Source organism: Pecten maximus, chromosome 6 (genome assembly GCF_902652985.1).
Source record: "Pecten maximus chromosome 6, xPecMax1.1, whole genome shotgun sequence".
NCBI lineage: Eukaryota > Metazoa > Mollusca > Bivalvia > Pectinida > Pectinidae > Pecten > Pecten maximus.
The window spans coordinates 46053031-46072426 of NC_047020.1; the positions used below are offsets into that span (position 1 = coordinate 46053031).

Consider the following 19396-nt stretch of genomic DNA (forward strand, 5'->3'; position numbering starts at 1 on the left):
GTAGTTACCTCATCAGAGTTTACCCCGTAGTTACCTCATCAGAGTTAACCTCACCAGAGTTTACCCCGTAGTTACCTCATCAGAGTTTACCCTGTAGTTACCTCATCAGAGTTTACCCCGTAGTTACCTCATAGAGTTTACCCCGTAGTTACCTCATCAGAGTTTACCTCACCAGAGTTTACCCCGTAGTTACCTCATCAGAGTTTACCCTGTAGTTACCTCATCAGAGTTTACCCCGTAGTTACCTCATCAGTTTACCCCGTAGTTACCTCATCAGAGTTTACCCCGTAGTTACCTCATCAGAGTTTACCCCGTAGTTACCTCATCACAGTTTACCCCGTAGTTACCTCATCAGTTTACCCCGTAGTTACCTCATCAGTTTACCCCATAGTTACCTCATCAGAGTTTACCCCATAGTTACCTCATCAGTTTACCCCATAGTTACCTCATCAGTTTACCCCGTAGTTACCTCATCAGAGTTTACCCCGTAGTTACCTCATCAGAGTTTACCCTGTAGTTACCTCATCAGAGTTTACCCCGTAGTTACCTCATCAGAGTTTACCCTGTAGTTACCTCATCAGAGTTTACCCCGTAGTTACCTCATCAGAGTTAACCTCACCAGAGTTTACCCCGTAGTTACCTCATCAGAGTTTACCCTGTAGTTACCTCATCAGAGTTTACCCCGTAGTTACCTCATAGAGTTTACCCCGTAGTTACCTCATCAGAGTTTACCTCACCAGAGTTTACCCCGTAGTTACCTCATCAGAGTTTACCCTGTAGTTACCTCATCAGAGTTTACCCCGTAGTTACCTCATCAGTTTACCCCGTAGTTACCTCATCAGAGTTTACCCCGTAGTTACCTCATCAGAGTTACCCCGTAGTTACCTCATCACAGTTTACCCCGTAGTTACCTCATCAGTTTACCCCGTAGTTACCTCATCAGTTTACCCCATAGTTACCTCATCAGAGTTTACCCCGTAGTTACCTCATCAGTTTACCCCATAGTTACCTCATCAGTTTACCCCGTAGTTACCTCATCAGAGTTTACCCCATAGTTACCTCATCAGTTTACCCCGTAGTTACCTCATCAGAGTTTACCCCGTAGTTACCTCATCAGAGTTTACCCCGTAGTTACCTCATCAGAGTTTACCCCGTAGTTACCTCATCAGTTTACCCTGTAGTTACCTCATCAGAGTTTACCCCGTAGTTACCTCATCAGAGTTTACCCCGTAGTTACCTCATCAGAGTTTACCCCGTAGTTACCTCATCAGAGTTTACCCCGTAGTTACCTCATCAGTTTACCCCGTAGTTACCTCATCAGTTTACCCCGTAGTTACCTCATCAGAGTTTACCCTGTAGTTACCTCATCAGAGTTTACCCTGTAGTTACCTCATCAGAGTTTACCCTGTAGTTACCTCATCAGAGTTTACCCCGTAGTTACCTCATCAGTTTACCCCGTAGTTACCTCATCAGTTTACCCTGTAGTTACCTCATCAGAGTTTACCCTGTAGTTACCTCATCAGAGTTTACCCCATAGTTACCTTTGCAGAGATTAGATGCATGTTGCCATGAGATCCCAGGAACACAAGGAAGCGACCATCAGGTGACATCACAAAATTCTTCATCCTTGTCTCTCCGAGCCCTGAAAGAGTGAATCAGTAGAGGTTTACTGCTCACCAATTCTGTACACAAGTTTTCTAATTATTGTTAAAGTCTGTAGAGAATTTACCTTTTATTTTTGGAACATTGATGACTTTGCCAGCTATCATGTCGTAGTAAACAAAACTCCTGTGTTTGGAGCTGAGCACGACCTGTTGGCCATCAGTGGTGAAATGTGCCGAGAAGATCGGGAAGTTATCGAGGAAGACACTTTGGATCTTTGGGTTGTTTTTACCATCCACCTATAAGTAATAACAGGCAAACCTCTTATAATGTACCAATGTTTATAAATACTGAACAAAGTCACAGAAATGGAGATAGCCCAAAGTCCAACCACAGATATGGAGTTAGCACAAAGTCTAAGTAAGGAAATGGAGTTAGCACAAAGTCTAACCTCAGAAATGGAGTTAGCACAAAGTCTAACCTCAGAAATGGAGTTAGCACAAAGTCTAAGTAAGGAAATGGAGTTAGCACAAAGTCTAACCTCAGAAATGGAGTTAGCACAAAGTCTAAGTAAGGAAATGGAGTTAGCACAAAGTCTAACCTCAGAAATGGAGTTAGCACAAAGTCTAAGTAAGGAAATGGAGTTAGCACAAAGTCTAACCACAGAAATAGAGTTAGCACAAAGTCTAACTTTAGAAATGGAGTTAGCACAAAGTCTAACCTTAGAAATGGAGTTAGCACAAAGTCTAACCTTAGAAATGGAGTTAGCACAAAGTCTAACCTTAGAAATGGAGTTAGCACAAAGTCTAAGTAAGGAAATGGAGTTAGCACAAAGTCTAAGTAAGGAAATGGAGTTAGCACAAAGTCTAACCACAGAAATAGAGTTAGCACAAAGTCTAACTTTAGAAATGGAGTTAGCACAAAGTCTAACCTTAGAAATGGAGTTAGCACAAAGTCTAACCTTAGAAATGGAGTTAGCACAAAGTCTAACCACAGAAATGGAGTTAGCACAAAGTCTAACCTCAGAAATGGAGTTAGCACAAAGTCTAACCACAGATATGGAGTTAGCACACAGTAATAGGATGACTGACAGATGGACAGCTAATGAAGAGGTCAGATATAATTGTACCTGGAACAAACTCAACGTTTGGTTTGAACCCGCTGTTAAGATCACCTGTGCTGATGGATGAAACTCAACCGCATACAGTTTCCCCTACAACAAAACAAAAGGCTACTTCAGTAAAACAGTAAAGGTCATCCCTCAAAAACATTAAACAAGAGGTCAAGAGGGCCTGTATCAATCACCTGGTTTGATTTGACCAAATGTCAAAATATGTTCATGTTCAATTTGTTAATAGCTTTATTTGTTGATGTCAAACAATATTATATATGGTTATGAGGTAGGAATCTCAATTGCTTCTAAGATACAAGAAGCCCATGGGCCTTGATGGTCACCCGAGTTTTGAAATATTTCTGTAAATTTAACCTTATTTGACCACGCCCATCAGCCTCTGGAGACCCTAGGGTCATTAATCTATAAAGAGTATTTGATTCTACCTTATTTGAGTCTTGAGAAGAAGATTTCTGAAATTTCAGCTAATTTGACCTTCCCATCAGCCGCTGGGGGTCAGACAAGGCCAATATGTGCATTATATATAACCATCAACCTTTCATCCCATGATGATAATGTTAACCAAGTTAGAGTGAATTCCAATGAAAATGAAACAAATGAGAGTCAAAAATGTGATTTTCCTATATAAACTATAGAAAAGTTTACCCCCTCCCCAGGGGCAAACTTGAGACCCCAGGGTCATGAAATTCACAATTTTGGTAAAGCACCTTAAGACCTTTCAATCTGTGAAGAGTGTTTGATTCTACCACATCTGGAAGTTAAGAAGAGGATTTATGAAATTTTAGTCAATTTGACAGTTTTTGGCCCCGCCCCTAGCTCTGGCCCATGTTGGTGGGGACCATATAATTCACAATTTCATACTTGCCAACTTTTTAAAATTCTCATGGGGGAGAAAGTGCGTGAGCGACATTTTTGACCGGAAAACACATTTCACGCACGACACATTTAGCAAACAAAAACTAAGGGGAGATAATTTGCTACTGGAAAATAAATTCCTTGCATGAACACTTAAGCTTCGAAATTCCTTCCCTCACAGAAAAAAAGGGGGAAAAACACTTATTTCAAGCTTGGCCAATGATATTTTTTATTCAAGTTTGGAAAGATAATTATATAAGCAACAAGTTACAAAAAAATAGCTGCAAAATTACATCATTTTTAATTATTTCTGGAAATGATTTAACTCACCTTTCACTCTAAATAAAAGTATTTACTTAGATATGTTATGAAAATTATGTTGTAAGATAGATGTCAGACAATTAAATGTAAATTATCACAATGATATCACTTTCTATCAAGCTTTCTCTCCAGCAGTAAACTTGAAAAGAAAATACCTAAAATGTCACGATAAATATCTAGAGTACAATATAATATCTGAATGAAATTTCAAATGTTTCCTTTGGAATTCAACAAAGACAATAATACAAAAAAAATATATAAAAAGGGCTGTACCAGCAGTTGTAATCACTATAGGCTTTCAAAGTTTTAACATGACAGTATTTAGTTTAAGAAAGTGAGTATTTGTGGACATGTTTTTGTGGTTTTAAAATGTGAATTGGGAAAGTTTCTGCCAAAATAAGTCTCTGCTAATTGACACCTAAGTATGCTGATGCTACGGTGATTGAAACGACATTACCTACCGGCAACCAGGCCTTCGGTCTAAATGGTCGTTATTGTGAATTTATTTCCTTGAGCTAATTATCTAAAGATCAGCCAATGTTTAAATACAGTTACATTCCAATAAGTAATATGTCACATTCGATACTCCGTTGATAACATTGCCAGTGTTGTTTTCACTTTTACTGTCCGAGATATACTGTCAAGTAGAGGTCGTTTATGCGCTTGACATCAAAGGCAGTATAGGAAGCCATTTACAAGCGTTTAATCAACCATGACTGACCTGCTACAAAACCATCACCACGCGTCCTCAGCTTAATTGGTTTTAATTAATTGTTTATTTATCGGGGTATTGTCACCCTTGCAGTCAGTGAAGTGTCAGAATTTCGTTACGGTCTGTGAGCAGGTCAGTTAACTGACCAATGCCCCACACATATGTCTTTCAACAGCCAACAAGCGTTACCTGTCATAGGCCTAAGTGAATCTAACAAGATGAATAGGGGCTCCCTACGGGGTTATCAAGACATATTCTCCAAAATCGGGAGAATACACAATGTTTTATCTATACGATCGGGAGACGGGGCAGGGAGTCTGAAATCGGGAAATTCCCGACTAAATCGGGAAAGTTGGCAAGTATGCAATTTTGGTTGACACTTGGCCATGGAAGCTTCTTGCCAAATTTCATTGAATTTGGTTCAGCGGTTTTGGAGGAGAAGTTGAAAATGTAAATTGTTTTCAACATACGACGTCGGACAAAAGGCGATCGCAATACGTCATCTGAGACTCGACCACCCCCTGGCCCCAGGGGTCACACTAGCCTCAAACTAGAACTGTCGTCCGGGGCCAATTCATACCCCCCCCCTAAATTCTACCTCTTATAGATTACGTACATCTACAATGTATAAAGACTATTGCTGGTAAGTTTAGTTGAAATCCCATTGCATTTATAAGACAAGTACTAATTGTAATGGGAAACCATTACAGACATTCCCCAAATGTCTCCCATACTTCCGAAGATGCAAATGTGGTCTCTATGGGAATGAAACCTGTGCAGTTGAATTTGTTGTCTCTAAAACCCCTACATAAATAAATTTTCATAGAAATCAAACAATATCTAACTTCGACCAATCAGAAGTTTCCATATGGTTACTATGGCAGCCAAACCCATACAGTTGAATTCGCAGTTCACTTATACCCTTACATCAAAATTTTCATCCAAATTGGACAATATTTTAATTCTTGACCAATCAGAAGGCTCCAAGGGGTTACTATGGCAACCCATGCGGTTAAATTTGCAGTCCCCTAATACCCCTATAAACCAATTTTCATTGAAATCGAACAACATGTAAATTTTGACAAATCATTTTCTTAAAATGTAACACTGACGTTGCAAAAGTGTCCCTGTTGGCCTGGTCAGTAAGTTACCTGGGGAGGGGAATCCCTGTTGACCTGGTCAGTAAGTTACCTGGGGAGGGGAATCCCTGTTGACCTGGTCAGTAAGTCACCTGGGGAGGGGAATCCCTGTTGACCTGGTCAGTAAGTCACCTGGGGAGGGGAATCCCTGTTGACCTGGTCAGTAAGTCACCTGGGGAGGGGAGTCCCTGTTGACCTGGTCAGTAAGTTACCTGGGGAGGGGAGTCCTTGTTGAACTGGTCAGTAAGTTACCTGGGGAGGAGAGTCCCTGTTGACCTGGTCAGTAAGTTACCTGGGGAGGGGAATCCTTGTTGACCTGGTCAGTAAGTTACCTGGGGAGGGGAATCCCTGTTGACCTGGTCAGTAAGTTACCTGGGGAGGGGAGTCCCTGTTGACCTGGTCAGTAGGTTACCTGGGGAGGGGAGTCCCTGTTGACCTGGTCAGTAAGTTACCTGGGGAGGGGAGTCCTTGTTGACCTGGTCAGTAAGTTACCTGGGGAGGAGAGTCCCTGTTGACCTGGTCAGTAAGTTACCTGGGGAGGAGAGTCCTTGTTGACCTGGTCAGTAAGTTACCTGGGGAGGAGAGTCCTTGTTGACCTGGTCAGTAAGTTACCTGGGGAGGAGAGTCCCTTTTGACCTGGTCAGTAAGTTACCTGGGGAGGGGAATCCCTGTTGACCTGGTCAGTAAGTTACCTGGGGAGGGGAATCCCTGTTGACCTGGTCAGTAAGTTACCTGGGGAGGGGAATCCCTGTTGACCTGGTCAGTAAGTTACCTGGGGAGGGGAATCCCTGTTGACCTGGTCAGTAAGTTACCTGGGGAGGGGAATCCTTGTTGACCTGGTCAGTAAGTTACCTGGGGAGGGGAATCCTTGTTGACCTGGTCAGTAAGTTACCTGGGGAGGGGAGTCCCTGTTGACCTGGTCAGTAAGTTACCTGGGGAGGGGAGTCCCTGTTGACCTGGTCAGTAAGTCACCTGGGGAGGGGAATCCCTGTTGACCTGGTCAGTAAGTTACCTGGGGAGGGGAATCTTTGTTGACCTGGTCAGTAAGTTACCTGGGGAGGGGAGTCCCTGTTGACCTGGTCATTAAGTTACCTGGGGAGGGGAGTCCTTGTTGACCTGGTCAGTAAGTTACCTGGGGATGGGAATCCTTGTTGACCTGGTCAGTAAGTTACCTGGGGAGGGGAATCCTTGTTGACCTGGTCAGTAAGTTACCTGGGGAGGGGAATCCCTGTTGACCTGGTCAGTAAGTTACCTGGGGAGGGGAGTCCCTGTTGACCTGGTCAGTAGGTTACCTGGGGAGGGGAATCTTTGTTGACCTGGTCAGTAAGTTACCTGGGGAGGATAGTCCCTGTTGACCTGGTCATTAAGTTACCTTGGGAGGGGAGTCCTTGTTGACCTGGTCAGTAAGTTACCTGGGGAGGGGAGTCCCTGTTGACCTGGTCAGTAAGTTACCTGGGGAGGAGAGTCCCTGTTGACCTGGTCAGTAAGTTACCTGGGGAGGAGAGTCCTTGTTGACCTGGTCAGTAAGTTACCTGGGGAGGAGAGTCCTTGTTGACCTGGTCAATAAGTTACCTGGGGAGGAGAGTCCCTTTTGACCTGGTCAGTAAGTTACCTGGGGAGGGGAATCCCTGTTGACCTGGTCAGTAAGTTACCTGGGGAGGGGAATCCCTGTTGAACTGGTCAGTAAGTTACCTGGGGAGGGGAATCCCTGTTGACCTGGTCAGTAAGTTACCTGGGGAGGGGAATCCTTGTTGACCTGGTCAGTAAGTTACCTGGGGAGGGGAATCCTTGTTGACCTGGTCAGTAAGTTACCTGGGGAGGGGAGTCCCTGTTGACCTGGTCAGTAAGTTACCTGGGGAGGGGAGTCCTTGTTGACCTGGTCAGTAAGTTACCTGGGGAGGGGAGTCCCTGTTGACCTGGTCAGTAAGTTACCTGGGGAGGGGAGTCCTTGTTGACCTGGTCAGTAAGTCACCTGGGGAGGGGAATCCCTGTTGACCTGGTCAGTAAGTTACCTGGGGAGGGGAATCTTTGTTGACCTGGTCAGTAAGTTACCTGGGGAGGGGAGTCCCTGTTGACCTGGTCAGTAAGTTACCTGGGGAGGGGAATCTTTGTTGACCTGGTCAGTAAGTTACCTGGGGAGGGGAGTCCCTGTTGACCTGGTCATTAAGTTACCTGGGGAGGGGAGTCCTTGTTGACCTGGTCAGTAAGTTACCTGGGGAGGGGAATCCTTGTTGACCTGGTCAGTAAGTTACCTGGGGAGGGGAATCCTTGTTGACCTGGTCAGTAAGTTACCTGGGGAGGGGAGTCCCTGTTGACCTGGTCAGTAGGTTACTTGGGGAGGGGAGTCCCTGTTGACCTGGTCAGTAAGTTACCTGGGGAGGGGAGTCCTTGTTGACCTGGTCAGTTAGTTACCTGGGGAGGAGAGTCCCTGTTGACCTGGTCAGTAAGTTACCTGGGGAGGAGAGTCCTTGTTGACCTGGTCAGTAAGTTACCTGGGGAGGGGAGTCCTTGTTGACCTGGTCAGTAAGTTACCTGGGGAGGAGAGTCCCTTTTGACCTGGTCAGTAAGTTACCTGGGGAGGGGAATCCTTGTTGACCTGGTCAGTAAGTTACCTGGGGAGGGGAATCCCTGTTGACCTGGTCAGTAAGTTACCTGGGGAGGGGAGTTCTTGTTGACCTGGTCAGTAAGTTACCTGGGGAGGGGAATCCCTGTTGACCTGGTCAGTACGTTACCTGGGGAGGGGAATCCTTGTTGATCTGGTCAGTAAGTTACCTGGGGAGGGGAGTCCTTGTTGACCTGGTCAGTAAGTTACCTGGGGAGGGGAATCCCTGTTGACCTGGTCAGTAAGTTACCTGGGGAGGGGAGTCCTTGTTGACCTGGTCAGTAAGTTACCTGGGGAGGGGAATCCCTGTTGACCTGGTCAGTAAGTTACCTGGGGAGGGGAGTCCCTGTTGACCTGGTCAGTAAGTTACCTGGGGAGGGGAGTCCCTGTTGACCTGGTCAGTAAGTTACCTGGGGAGGGGAGTCCTTGTTGACCTGGTCAGTAAGCTACCTGGGGAGGAGAGTCCCTGTTGACCTGGTCAGTAAGTTACCTGGGGAGGAGAGTCCCTTTTGACCTGGTCAGTAAGTTACCTGGGGAGGGGAATCCCTGTTGACCTGGTCAGTAAGTTACCTGGGGAGGGGAATCCCTGTTGACCTGGTCAGTAAGTTACCTGGGGAGGGGAATCCTTGTTGACCTGGTCAGTAAGTTACCTGGGGAGGGGAATCCCTGTTGACCTGGTCAGTAAGTTACCTGGGGAGGGGAGTTCTTGTTGACCTGGTCAGTAAGTTACCTGGGGAGGGGAATCCCTGTTGACCTGGTCAGTACGTTACCTGGGGAGGGGAATCCTTGTTGATCTGGTCAGTAAGTTACCTGGGGAGGGGAGTCCTTGTTGACCTGGTCAGTAAGTTACCTGGGGAGGGGAATCCCTGTTGACCTGGTCAGTAAGTTACCTGGGGAGGGGAGTCCTTGTTGACCTGGTCAGTAAGTTACCTGGGGAGGGGAATCCCTGTTGACCTGGTCAGTAAGTTACCTGGGGAGGGGAGTCCCTGTTGACCTGGTCAGTAAGTTACCTGGGGAGGGGAGTCCCTGTTGACCTGGTCAGTAAGTTACCTGGGGAGGGGAGTCCTTGTTGACCTGGTCAGTAAGCTACCTGGGGAGGAGAGTCCCTGTTGACCTGGTCAGTAAGTTACCTGGGGAGGAGAGTCCTTGTTGACCTGGTCAGTAAGTTACCTGGGGAGGGGAGTCCTTGTTGACCTGGTCAGTAAGTTACCTGGGGAGGAGAGTCCCTGTTGACCTGGTCAGTAAGTTACCTGGGGAGGGGAATCCCTGTTGACCTGGTCAGTAAGTTACCTGGGGAGGGGAATCCCTGTTGACCTGGTCAGTAAGTTACCTGGGGAGGGGAATCCTTGTTGACCTGGTCAGTAAGTTACCTGGGGAGGGGAATCCCTGTTGACCTGGTCAGTAAGTTACCTGGGGAGGAGAGTCCTTGTTGACCTGGTCAGTAAGTTACCTGGGGAGGAGAGTCCTTGTTGACCTGGTCAGTAAGTTACCTGGGGAGGAGAGTCCCTTTTGACCTGGTCAGTAAGTTACCTGGGGAGGGGAATCCCTGTTGACCTGGTCAGTAAGTTACCTGGGGAGGGGAATCCCTGTTGACCTGGTCAGTAAGTTACCTGGGGAGGGGAATCCCTGTTGACCTGGTCAGTAAGTTACCTGGGGAGGGGAATCCCTGTTGACCTGGTCAGTAAGTTACCTGGGGAGGGGAATCCTTGTTGACCTGGTCAGTAAGTTACCTGGGGAGGGGAATCCTTGTTGACCTGGTCAGTAAGTTACCTGGGGAGGGGAGTCCCTGTTGACCTGGTCAGTAAGTTACCTGGGGAGGGGAGTCCTTGTTGACCTGGTCAGTAAGTCACCTGGGGAGGGGAATCCCTGTTGACCTGGTCAGTAAGTTACCTGGGGAGGGGAATCTTTGTTGACCTGGTCAGTAAGTTACCTGGGGAGGGGAGTCCCTGTTGACCTGGTCAGTAAGTTACCTGGGGAGGGGAGTCCTTGTTGACCTGGTCAGTAAGTTACCTGGGGATGGGAATCCTTGTTGACCTGGTCAGTAAGTTACCTGGGGAGGGGAATCCTTGTTGACCTGGTCAGTAAGTTACCTGGGGAGGGGAATCCCTGTTGACCTGGTCAGTAAGTTACCTGGGGAGGGGAGTCCCTGTTGACCTGGTCAGTAGGTTACCTGGGGAGGGGAATCTTTGTTGACCTGGTCAGTAAGTTACCTGGGGAGGATAGTCCCTGTTGACCTGGTCATTAAGTTACCTTGGGAGGGGAGTCCTTGTTGACCTGGTCAGTAAGTTACCTGGGGAGGGGAGTCCCTGTTGACCTGGTCAGTAGGTTACCTGGGGAGGGGAGTCCCTGTTGACCTGGTCAGTAAGTTACCTGGGGAGGGGAGTCCTTGTTGACCTGGTCAGTAAGTTACCTGGGGAGGAGAGTCCCTGTTGACCTGGTCAGTAAGTTACCTGGGGAGGAGAGTCCTTGTTGACCTGGTCAGTAAGTTACCTGGGGAGGAGAGTCCTTGTTGACCTGGTCAATAAGTTACCTGGGGAGGAGAGTCCCTTTTGACCTGGTCAGTAAGTTACCTGGGGAGGGGAATCCCTGTTGACCTGGTCAGTAAGTTACCTGGGGAGGGGAATCCCTGTTGAACTGGTCAGTAAGTTACCTGGGGAGGGGAATCCCTGTTGACCTGGTCAGTAAGTTACCTGGGGAGGGGAATCCTTGTTGACCTGGTCAGTAAGTTACCTGGGGAGGGGAATCCTTGTTGACCTGGTCAGTAAGTTACCTGGGGAGGGGAGTCCCTGTTGACCTGGTCAGTAAGTTACCTGGGGAGGGGAGTCCCTGTTGACCTGGTCAGTAAGTTACCTGGGGAGGGGAGTCCCTGTTGACCTGGTCAGTAAGTTACCTGGGGAGGGGAGTCCTTGTTGACCTGGTCAGTAAGTTACCTGGGGAGGGGAATCCCTGTTGACCTGGTCAGTAAGTTACCTGGGGAGGGGAATCTTTGTTGACCTGGTCAGTAAGTTACCTGGGGAGGGGAGTCCCTGTTGACCTGGTCAGTAAGTTACCTGGGGAGGGGAATCTTTGTTGACCTGGTCAGTAAGTTACCTGGGGAGGGGAGTCCCTGTTGACCTGGTCAGTAAGTTACCTGGGGAGGGGAGTCCTTGTTGACCTGGTCAGTAAGTTACCTGGGGAGGGGAATCCTTGTTGACCTGGTCAGTAAGTTACCTGGGGAGGGGAATCCTTGTTGACCTGGTCAGTAAGTTACCTGGGGAGGGGAGTCCCTGTTGACCTGGTCAGTAGGTTACTTGGGGAGGGGAGTCCCTGTTGACCTGGTCAGTAAGTTACCTGGGGAGGGGAGTCCTTGTTGACCTGGTCAGTTAGTTACCTGGGGAGGAGAGTCCCTGTTGACCTGGTCAGTAAGTTACCTGGGGAGGGGAGTCCTTGTTGACCTGGTCAGTAAGTTACCTGGGGAGGGGAGTCCTTGTTGACCTGGTCAGTAAGTTACCTGGGGAGGAGAGTCCCTTTTGACCTGGTCAGTAAGTTACCTGGGGAGGGGAATCCTTGTTGACCTGGTCAGTAAGTTACCTGGGGAGGGGAATCCCTGTTGACCTGGTCAGTAAGTTACCTGGGGAGGGGAGTTCTTGTTGACCTGGTCAGTAAGTTACCTGGGGAGGGGAATCCCTGTTGACCTGGTCAGTACGTTACCTGGGGAGGGGAATCCTTGTTGATCTGGTCAGTAAGTTACCTGGGGAGGGGAGTCCTTGTTGACCTGGTCAGTAAGTTACCTGGGGAGGGGAATCCCTGTTGACCTGGTCAGTAAGTTACCTGGGGAGGGGAGTCCTTGTTGACCTGGTCAGTAAGTTACCTGGGGAGGGGAATCCCTGTTGACCTGGTCAGTAAGTTACCTGGGGAGGGGAGTCCCTGTTGACCTGGTCAGTAAGTTACCTGGGGAGGGGAGTCCCTGTTGACCTGGTCAGTAAGTTACCTGGGGAGGGGAGTCCTTGTTGACCTGGTCAGTAAGCTACCTGGGGAGGAGAGTCCCTGTTGACCTGGTCAGTAAGTTACCTGGGGAGGAGAGTCCCTTTTGACCTGGTCAGTAAGTTACCTGGGGAGGGGAATCCCTGTTGACCTGGTCAGTAAGTTACCTGGGGAGGGGAATCCCTGTTGACCTGGTCAGTAAGTTACCTGGGGAGGGGAGTCCTTGTTGACCTGGTCAGTAAGTTACCTGGGGAGGGGAATCCCTGTTGACCTGGTCAGTAAGTTACCTGGGGAGGGGAGTTCTTGTTGACCTGGTCAGTAAGTTACCTGGGGAGGGGAATCCCTGTTGACCTGGTCAGTACGTTACCTGGGGAGGGGAATCCTTGTTGATCTGGTCAGTAAGTTACCTGGGGAGGGGAGTCCTTGTTGACCTGGTCAGTAAGTTACCTGGGGAGGGGAATCCCTGTTGACCTGGTCAGTAAGTTACCTGGGGAGGGGAGTCCTTGTTGACCTGGTCAGTAAGTTACCTGGGGAGGGGAATCCCTGTTGACCTGGTCAGTAAGTTACCTGGGGAGGGGAGTCCCTGTTGACCTGGTCAGTAAGTTACCTGGGGAGGGGAGTCCCTGTTGACCTGGTCAGTAAGTTACCTGGGGAGGGGAGTCCTTGTTGACCTGGTCAGTAAGCTACCTGGGGAGGAGAGTCCCTGTTGACCTGGTCAGTAAGTTACCTGGGGAGGAGAGTCCTTGTTGACCTGGTCAGTAAGTTACCTGGGGAGGGGAGTCCTTGTTGACCTGGTCAGTAAGTTACCTGGGGAGGAGAGTCCCTGTTGACCTGGTCAGTAAGTTACCTGGGGAGGGGAATCCCTGTTGACCTGGTCAGTAAGTTACCTGGGGAGGGGAATCCCTGTTGACCTGGTCAGTAAGTTACCTGGGGAGGGGAATCCTTGTTGACCTGGTCAGTAAGTTACCTGGGGAGGGGAATCCCTGTTGACCTGGTCAGTAAGTTACCTGGGGAGGGGAGTCCTTGTTGACCTGGTCAGTAAGTTACCTGGGGAGGGGAGTCCCTGTTGGCCTGGTCAGTAAGTTACCTGGGGAGGGGAGTCCCTGTTGACCTGGTCAGTAAGTTACCTGGGGAGGGGAATCCTTGTTGACCTGGTCAGTAAGTTACCTGGGGAGGGGAGTCCCTGTTGGCCTGGTCAGTAAGTTACCTGGGGAGGGGAATCCTTGTTGACCTGGTCAGTAAGTTACCTGGGGAGGGGAATCCTTGTTGACCTGGTCAGTAAGTTACCTGGGGAGGGGAATCCTTGTTGACCTGGTCAGTAAGTTACCTGGGGAGGGGAATCCCTGTTGACCTGGTCAGTAAGTTACCTGGGGAGGGGAGTCCTTGTTGACCTGGTCAGTAAGTTACCTGGGGAGGGGAATCCTTGTTGACCTGGTCAGTAAGTTACCTGGGGAGGGGAATCCCTGTTGACCTGGTCAGTAAGTTACCTGGGGAGGGGAATCCTTGTTGACCTGGTCAGTAAGTTACCTGGGGAGGAGAGTCCCTGTTGACCTGGTCAGTAAGTTACCTGGGGAGGGGAATCCTTGTTGACCTGGTCAGTAAGTTACCTGGGAAGGGGAGTCCCTGTTGACCAGGTCAGTAAGTTACCTGGGGAGGGGAATCCCTGTTGACCTGGTCAGTAAGTTACCTGGGGAGGAGAGTCCCTGTTGACCTGGTCAGTAAGTTACCTGGGGAGGGGAGTCCTTGTTGACCTGGTCAGTAAGTTACCTGGGGAGGGGAGTCCCTGTTGACCTGGTCAGTAAGTTACCTGGGGAGGGGAATCCCTGTTTGCGTTAGGACACTGTTTTATCTGAATAAAACCTTTGGGGAGAGAGCGGTCAGTAGTTAGGAAGTTTCCTGTCTTTGACATCAGTTCCTCTGCATCACTGTCATCTGCAAAACAAAATCATTAATTATAATTTCTTTTGAACGCCTTTGCAAAATTCTTCTGAAACCAACGACATAATAAAAATCAACTATGAGGAACTGTTTAATAGATATCATAAATTATTCACCTGAATATTACCTGATCATTGTAAAATACCCTTTAGCACATAACTGGCCCATTCTGCCATGCCATAATATCGTATGACACATGTGTGATGTCATTATAAATATGTGATGTCACATAATTATCTGGGTAGACGGAAACATTCCATCCCTACCCATGTAAGATCCTCTATTTATATGACATAGCCACTAATGTAAGATCCTCTATTTATATGACATAGACACCCATGTAAGATACTTTATTGATCATCTTTTCCAAGTTTGGATCCGACAAACAGTATCAAGCAAGGAGTCAACATTTTCTTTTAACTAACATTTAGCTTTCTGGCACTCAAGAACTAAACTTTAATAAGCAAGTTTGTCTTCGTCTAATAAGTCCCCAACAAAATTTGATGATAATCCAACAAGCCATTCAGTAGCAATCTGAAAACAAGAGGCCCATGGGGCTGGTATCGCTCACCTGGTTGGATTTGACCAAATGTCAAAATAATGTTCATGTTCAATTCGTTTTATTTGTCAATCTCAAATAATAATATATATGGTTAAAGTGTGGGGGTCCCAACTGCTTTAAAGAAATAACGAAGTCCAGACTCTCTAAGGGTATGAAAGACCTCAATGATTGTTTTTACAACATGCATTCATAACTTTATGACTAGTACCGATTTAAAGGCACCCCTTTGGCCCATTGGGGATCAAAATCATTAATGCAAAATCTGTTTCGCTTTCCCCAAGTATGTTTCTGACCAAATTGGGTTCAAATCCATTTATAATTTAATAACTAGTAGCGATTTAAAGGAATTACCTCTATTTTCCCCTTTTTGACCCCGCCCCTTTGGCCCCTTGGGGATCAGAGTCATCATTAATGCAAAATCTGTTCCCCTTCCCCCAAGGATGTTTCTGACCAAATTGGGTTCAAATTCATTCATAACTTTATGATTTGTAGCGCTTTAAAGGAATTGCCTCTATTTCCCCTATTGGGCCCCGCCCCTTTGGCCCCTTGGGGGTCAGCATCACCATTTATGCAAAATCTGCTCCCCTTCCCCCAAGGCTGTTTTTGACAAAATTAGGTTCAAATCCATTCATAACCTTTATGACTAGTAGCGATTTAAAGGAATTATCTCTATTTCCCCTATTGGGCCCCGCCCCTTTAGCCCCTTGGGGGTCAGAGTCACCATTTATGCAAAATCTGTTCTCTTTCCCCCAAGGATGTTTCTAACCAAATTGGGTTCAAATCCATTCATAACTTAATGACTAGTAGCGATTTAAATTTATTACCTCTATTTCCCCTAATGGGCCCCGCCCCTCCGGCCCCTTGAGGTTCAGAGTCACCATTTTTGCAAAATCTGATCCCCTTCTGCCAAGCATGTTTATGACCAAATTTGGTAAAAATCTAACAAGTAGCGATTTGAAGCAAATGTTGACGGACGACGGACGGACGGAGCCGCGTCTTCGGTCCAGGTGAGCTAAAAATGTTCATGGACAACAGACACGGCAGGACAGATGCCTGGGACCAAGTGAGGTAGACATGATTTACCAGTAAGGGAAGAGATACTGACCGTCTGATCCGGACTGTCCCACATCATCAGCTCGGAACTTTGACCAGTTAGGATTTGAAGATACTTTCTCAAACCTGTGAAAAAGAAGTGCAAGTTAAAAACCTTAAGTTTGATTAATGTTGTTTAACGTCCTATTAACAGCCAGGGTCATTTAAGGACGTGCCAGGTTTTGGAGGTGGAGGAAAGCCGGAGTACCCGGAGAAAAACCACAGACCCATTACCTTATATTGGACATATAAAATACTATTTGGTAGTCCAACTTACGTTTTACCGACAACCACGCCATTTCCATGTGTATCAGCACAGGAAGTTGGTACATGTACTGCACATGTGCGTATAAAATGTTACTGTTACTGAGTTGGCATTTTATCCGATTTAATAGACAGCGCTGACCGTTACAGTCGTACTCTGAACACCTCAGCAGTAATTACGCTATTGTTTCAGCAGTTTACAGATTTAATAGCTGACTGTTTCATTTCTACACCTGTAAAAACAGCAGCCGAGTAGAGCTACCGGTGTGTCAGAGATTAGTTCTGCTTGAGCGAGCAGGTAGATGAGTTGTTGACTATCGTGTGTACTATTATCGGCGACCGCCTTAGGAAATTACCTGATGTAAGTAAAACAGTACTTTTTATCACCGACAGTTATTGTTATAGGTTTCCACTGACAATTTCCTTAATGAATTTATGAAACACTTATAATAGCGTATAATAATCGGTAGAATTGTAGTGCAGATACAAACGGAATTTCGATGTTGAAAAAATGTCGGCGTTTACAACCGATCGTTGTTGGAAACAAACATGATAATTCGAGTTATTCAATCATTTTAAGTAGGATTTTTATTGTTGGGACCAAATTTTCACTTCGTATTATCCGAGTTTTTTGAGTTTTTTTTATTAGGATAAAGACAGAATTCGGCCGGGACTGACGAAGTACTTCAAGTTAAGCTGGGTATTCAAGTTTTCCGAGTTCGAGTTAATGAAGTTCCACTGTATCTATATAGTGACTGTATATAACTTACTTTGATTTCAGTCGTACTGTATATATATAAATATATATAGTGACTATATAACTTACTTTGATATCAGTCGTACTGTATATATATATATATATATATAGTGACTATATAACTTACTTTGATTTCAGTCGTAATGTACTGTATATATATACAGTGGAACTTCGTTAACTCGAAGTTGACGGGACCACGAAAAAACTTCGAGTTATCCGAGTGTTCGAATTAAGCGAGTTATCATTTTTGGTGAAAAGTTTGGTCAATATTTGTCAACATTATAACTCCGCTCTGTCGCTCATCAGTTGAGTGTGAAGACTGGTCAATACATGTACATATATATATGTAATGATTCGTTCTGTCACTTGTAGTTTGGTGTAGTTTTGCCGATATAGTCACGATAAAGTTTCTTTCACTTAGTCACTTCAATAACGATCTGAACTGCAAGTTATGTTTGCAAAAGGAATAATGATAAAACGGAATTCGACAGAATAACAATTTATTCATGTCAAATCAAATAACCGTTTAAGTTTAACACAGATTGTATGTAAAACGTAACAGAACCATTACCTTATATTGGACATATAAAATACTGTTTGATAGGCCTACTTACGTTTTATTGATAACCACGCCATTTCCATGTGTATTAGCACCGGAAGTTGGGCTGCGCGTGTGTGTATAAAATGTTACTGTTACTGAGTTGGCATGTTATCCGATTTAATAGACAGCGCTGACCGTTACAGTCGTACTATGAACACCTCGGCAGTAATTACGCTATTGTTTCAGCAGTTTAAAGATTTAATAGGCACCGGTGACTGTTTCATTACTACACCTGTAAAAACATCAGCCGAGTAGATCTACCGGTGTGTCAGAGATTAGTTCCGCTTGAGCGAGCGGGTAGATGAGTTGTTGACTATTGTGTGTACTAATATCGGCGACCGCCTTAGGAAATTACCTGATGTAAGTAAAGCAGTACTTTTAACACCAAGAGTTGTTGTTATAAGATTCTACCGACAAATTCTTTAATGAATTTATGAAACACTTATAATAGCATGTAGGTTTGTAGTGCCGATATATTCAGTATTACAAACGGAATTTAGATGTTAAAAAATGTCGGCGTTTGCCACCGATCGTTTTTGGACACGAAAATTATACTTCGAGTTATTCGATCATTTCAAATAGGATTTTTATTGTTGGGACCAAATTTTCACTTCGTATTATCTGGGTTTTTCGAGTTATCCGAATTTGAATTTTCCGAGTTTTTTTTACTAAGATAAAGAGAGAATTCGGCCGGGACCGGCGAGGTACTTCGAGTTAAGCGGGGTATTCGAGTTATCCGAGTTCGAGTTAATGAAGTTCCACTGTATATATAGTGACTGTATATAACTTACTTTGATTTCAGTCGTACTGTATATATATATATATAGTGACTATATAACTTACTTTGATTTCAGTCGTACTGTATATATATATATATATCTATAGTGACTATAAAACTTACTTTGATTTCAGTCGTACTGTATATTGTTCTGTTCGTATCCTGCATTCCTCTCCCTGTTTCATGCCTTCAAATTTCTTGGCCTTTGTCATTTGAACACTGAAACAAAAATATGATATTTTGATGAATCTTTACATACAAGTTAACTATGAACCTCACCAAATGCTGCACACTATATGTTATCAAGTGAATGCCAGGTTTTGCTTTTAAAGTATGAGATCACTTAAGCTTGCACACATGAATATACAAAATATATGTACTTATGTTTAATTTTGAAGACATCAGGAAGGAGTGTTTCTCAACATTCAACAGCTTCAAAACATAAGTAAGCTTATAAACTTTTATTTCTTGCGGACTAGTTTCGCCAGTTACGGCTCGTCAGGGCAAAGATACAACAATTTTAACTCCTGAAATACCCTCAAAGTGGTGCACCTATCAGGTGACTCTTATTGTTATAAGGGGCGGGAATTCTCTGTTAACAGTGTACAATCAATGCAACTATATAAACTGTATTATTTTAAAATGAAAATTAAATAAATATTCATTATAAAATTAAAATGTTCGTTATGGAATTAAAATGTTTGTTATAGAATTGAAATGTTCCATAATTAAATTCCTAGCGTATTCTCTGTTGATGAATCTTTTTAATAACTCTTTACACTCCTCTTTATAATCCGTATCTTCACTACATATCTTCCTCACTCGCAATGCTTGTGCAAATAGTCTATTGTTCTTCTGGTGTTTAGGGTAGCAACCAAGATAATCCAAGTACAGATGCGTTGGCGGATTTATTATACACTTTAGTGCCTAGGGAGTTGTCTTCTTTAGTGGACTTTTTAGACACCACTATTTTCTTACTAGAAGACAACTCCCTCTAGTAAGAAAACAGTGGTGTCTAAAAAGTCCACTAAAGAAGACAACTTTGTCGTATTTCATTCAAATCCTTGAATTCAATATG

The 19396-nt window shown here is 45.3% G+C and overlaps 1 protein-coding gene across 1 annotated transcript in view; it reads right to left on the reverse strand.

Annotated features, from left to right (window-relative positions):
* LOC117329894 (U3 small nucleolar RNA-associated protein 18 homolog) overlaps positions 1 to 19396 on the reverse strand; it is a 34336-nt gene that overhangs the window by 10912 nt on the left and 4028 nt on the right. The window contains exons 3-8 of the mRNA XM_033888111.1: positions 18442 to 18537; positions 15932 to 16005; positions 14134 to 14258; positions 2732 to 2815; positions 1730 to 1901; positions 1542 to 1642 (exon numbers count right to left, since the gene is read on the reverse strand). Coding sequence (XP_033744002.1) covers positions 1542 to 1642; positions 1730 to 1901; positions 2732 to 2815; positions 14134 to 14258; positions 15932 to 16005; positions 18442 to 18537 — 652 coding nt within the window. The remainder of the gene's footprint in view (positions 1 to 1541; positions 1643 to 1729; positions 1902 to 2731; positions 2816 to 14133; positions 14259 to 15931; positions 16006 to 18441; positions 18538 to 19396) is intronic.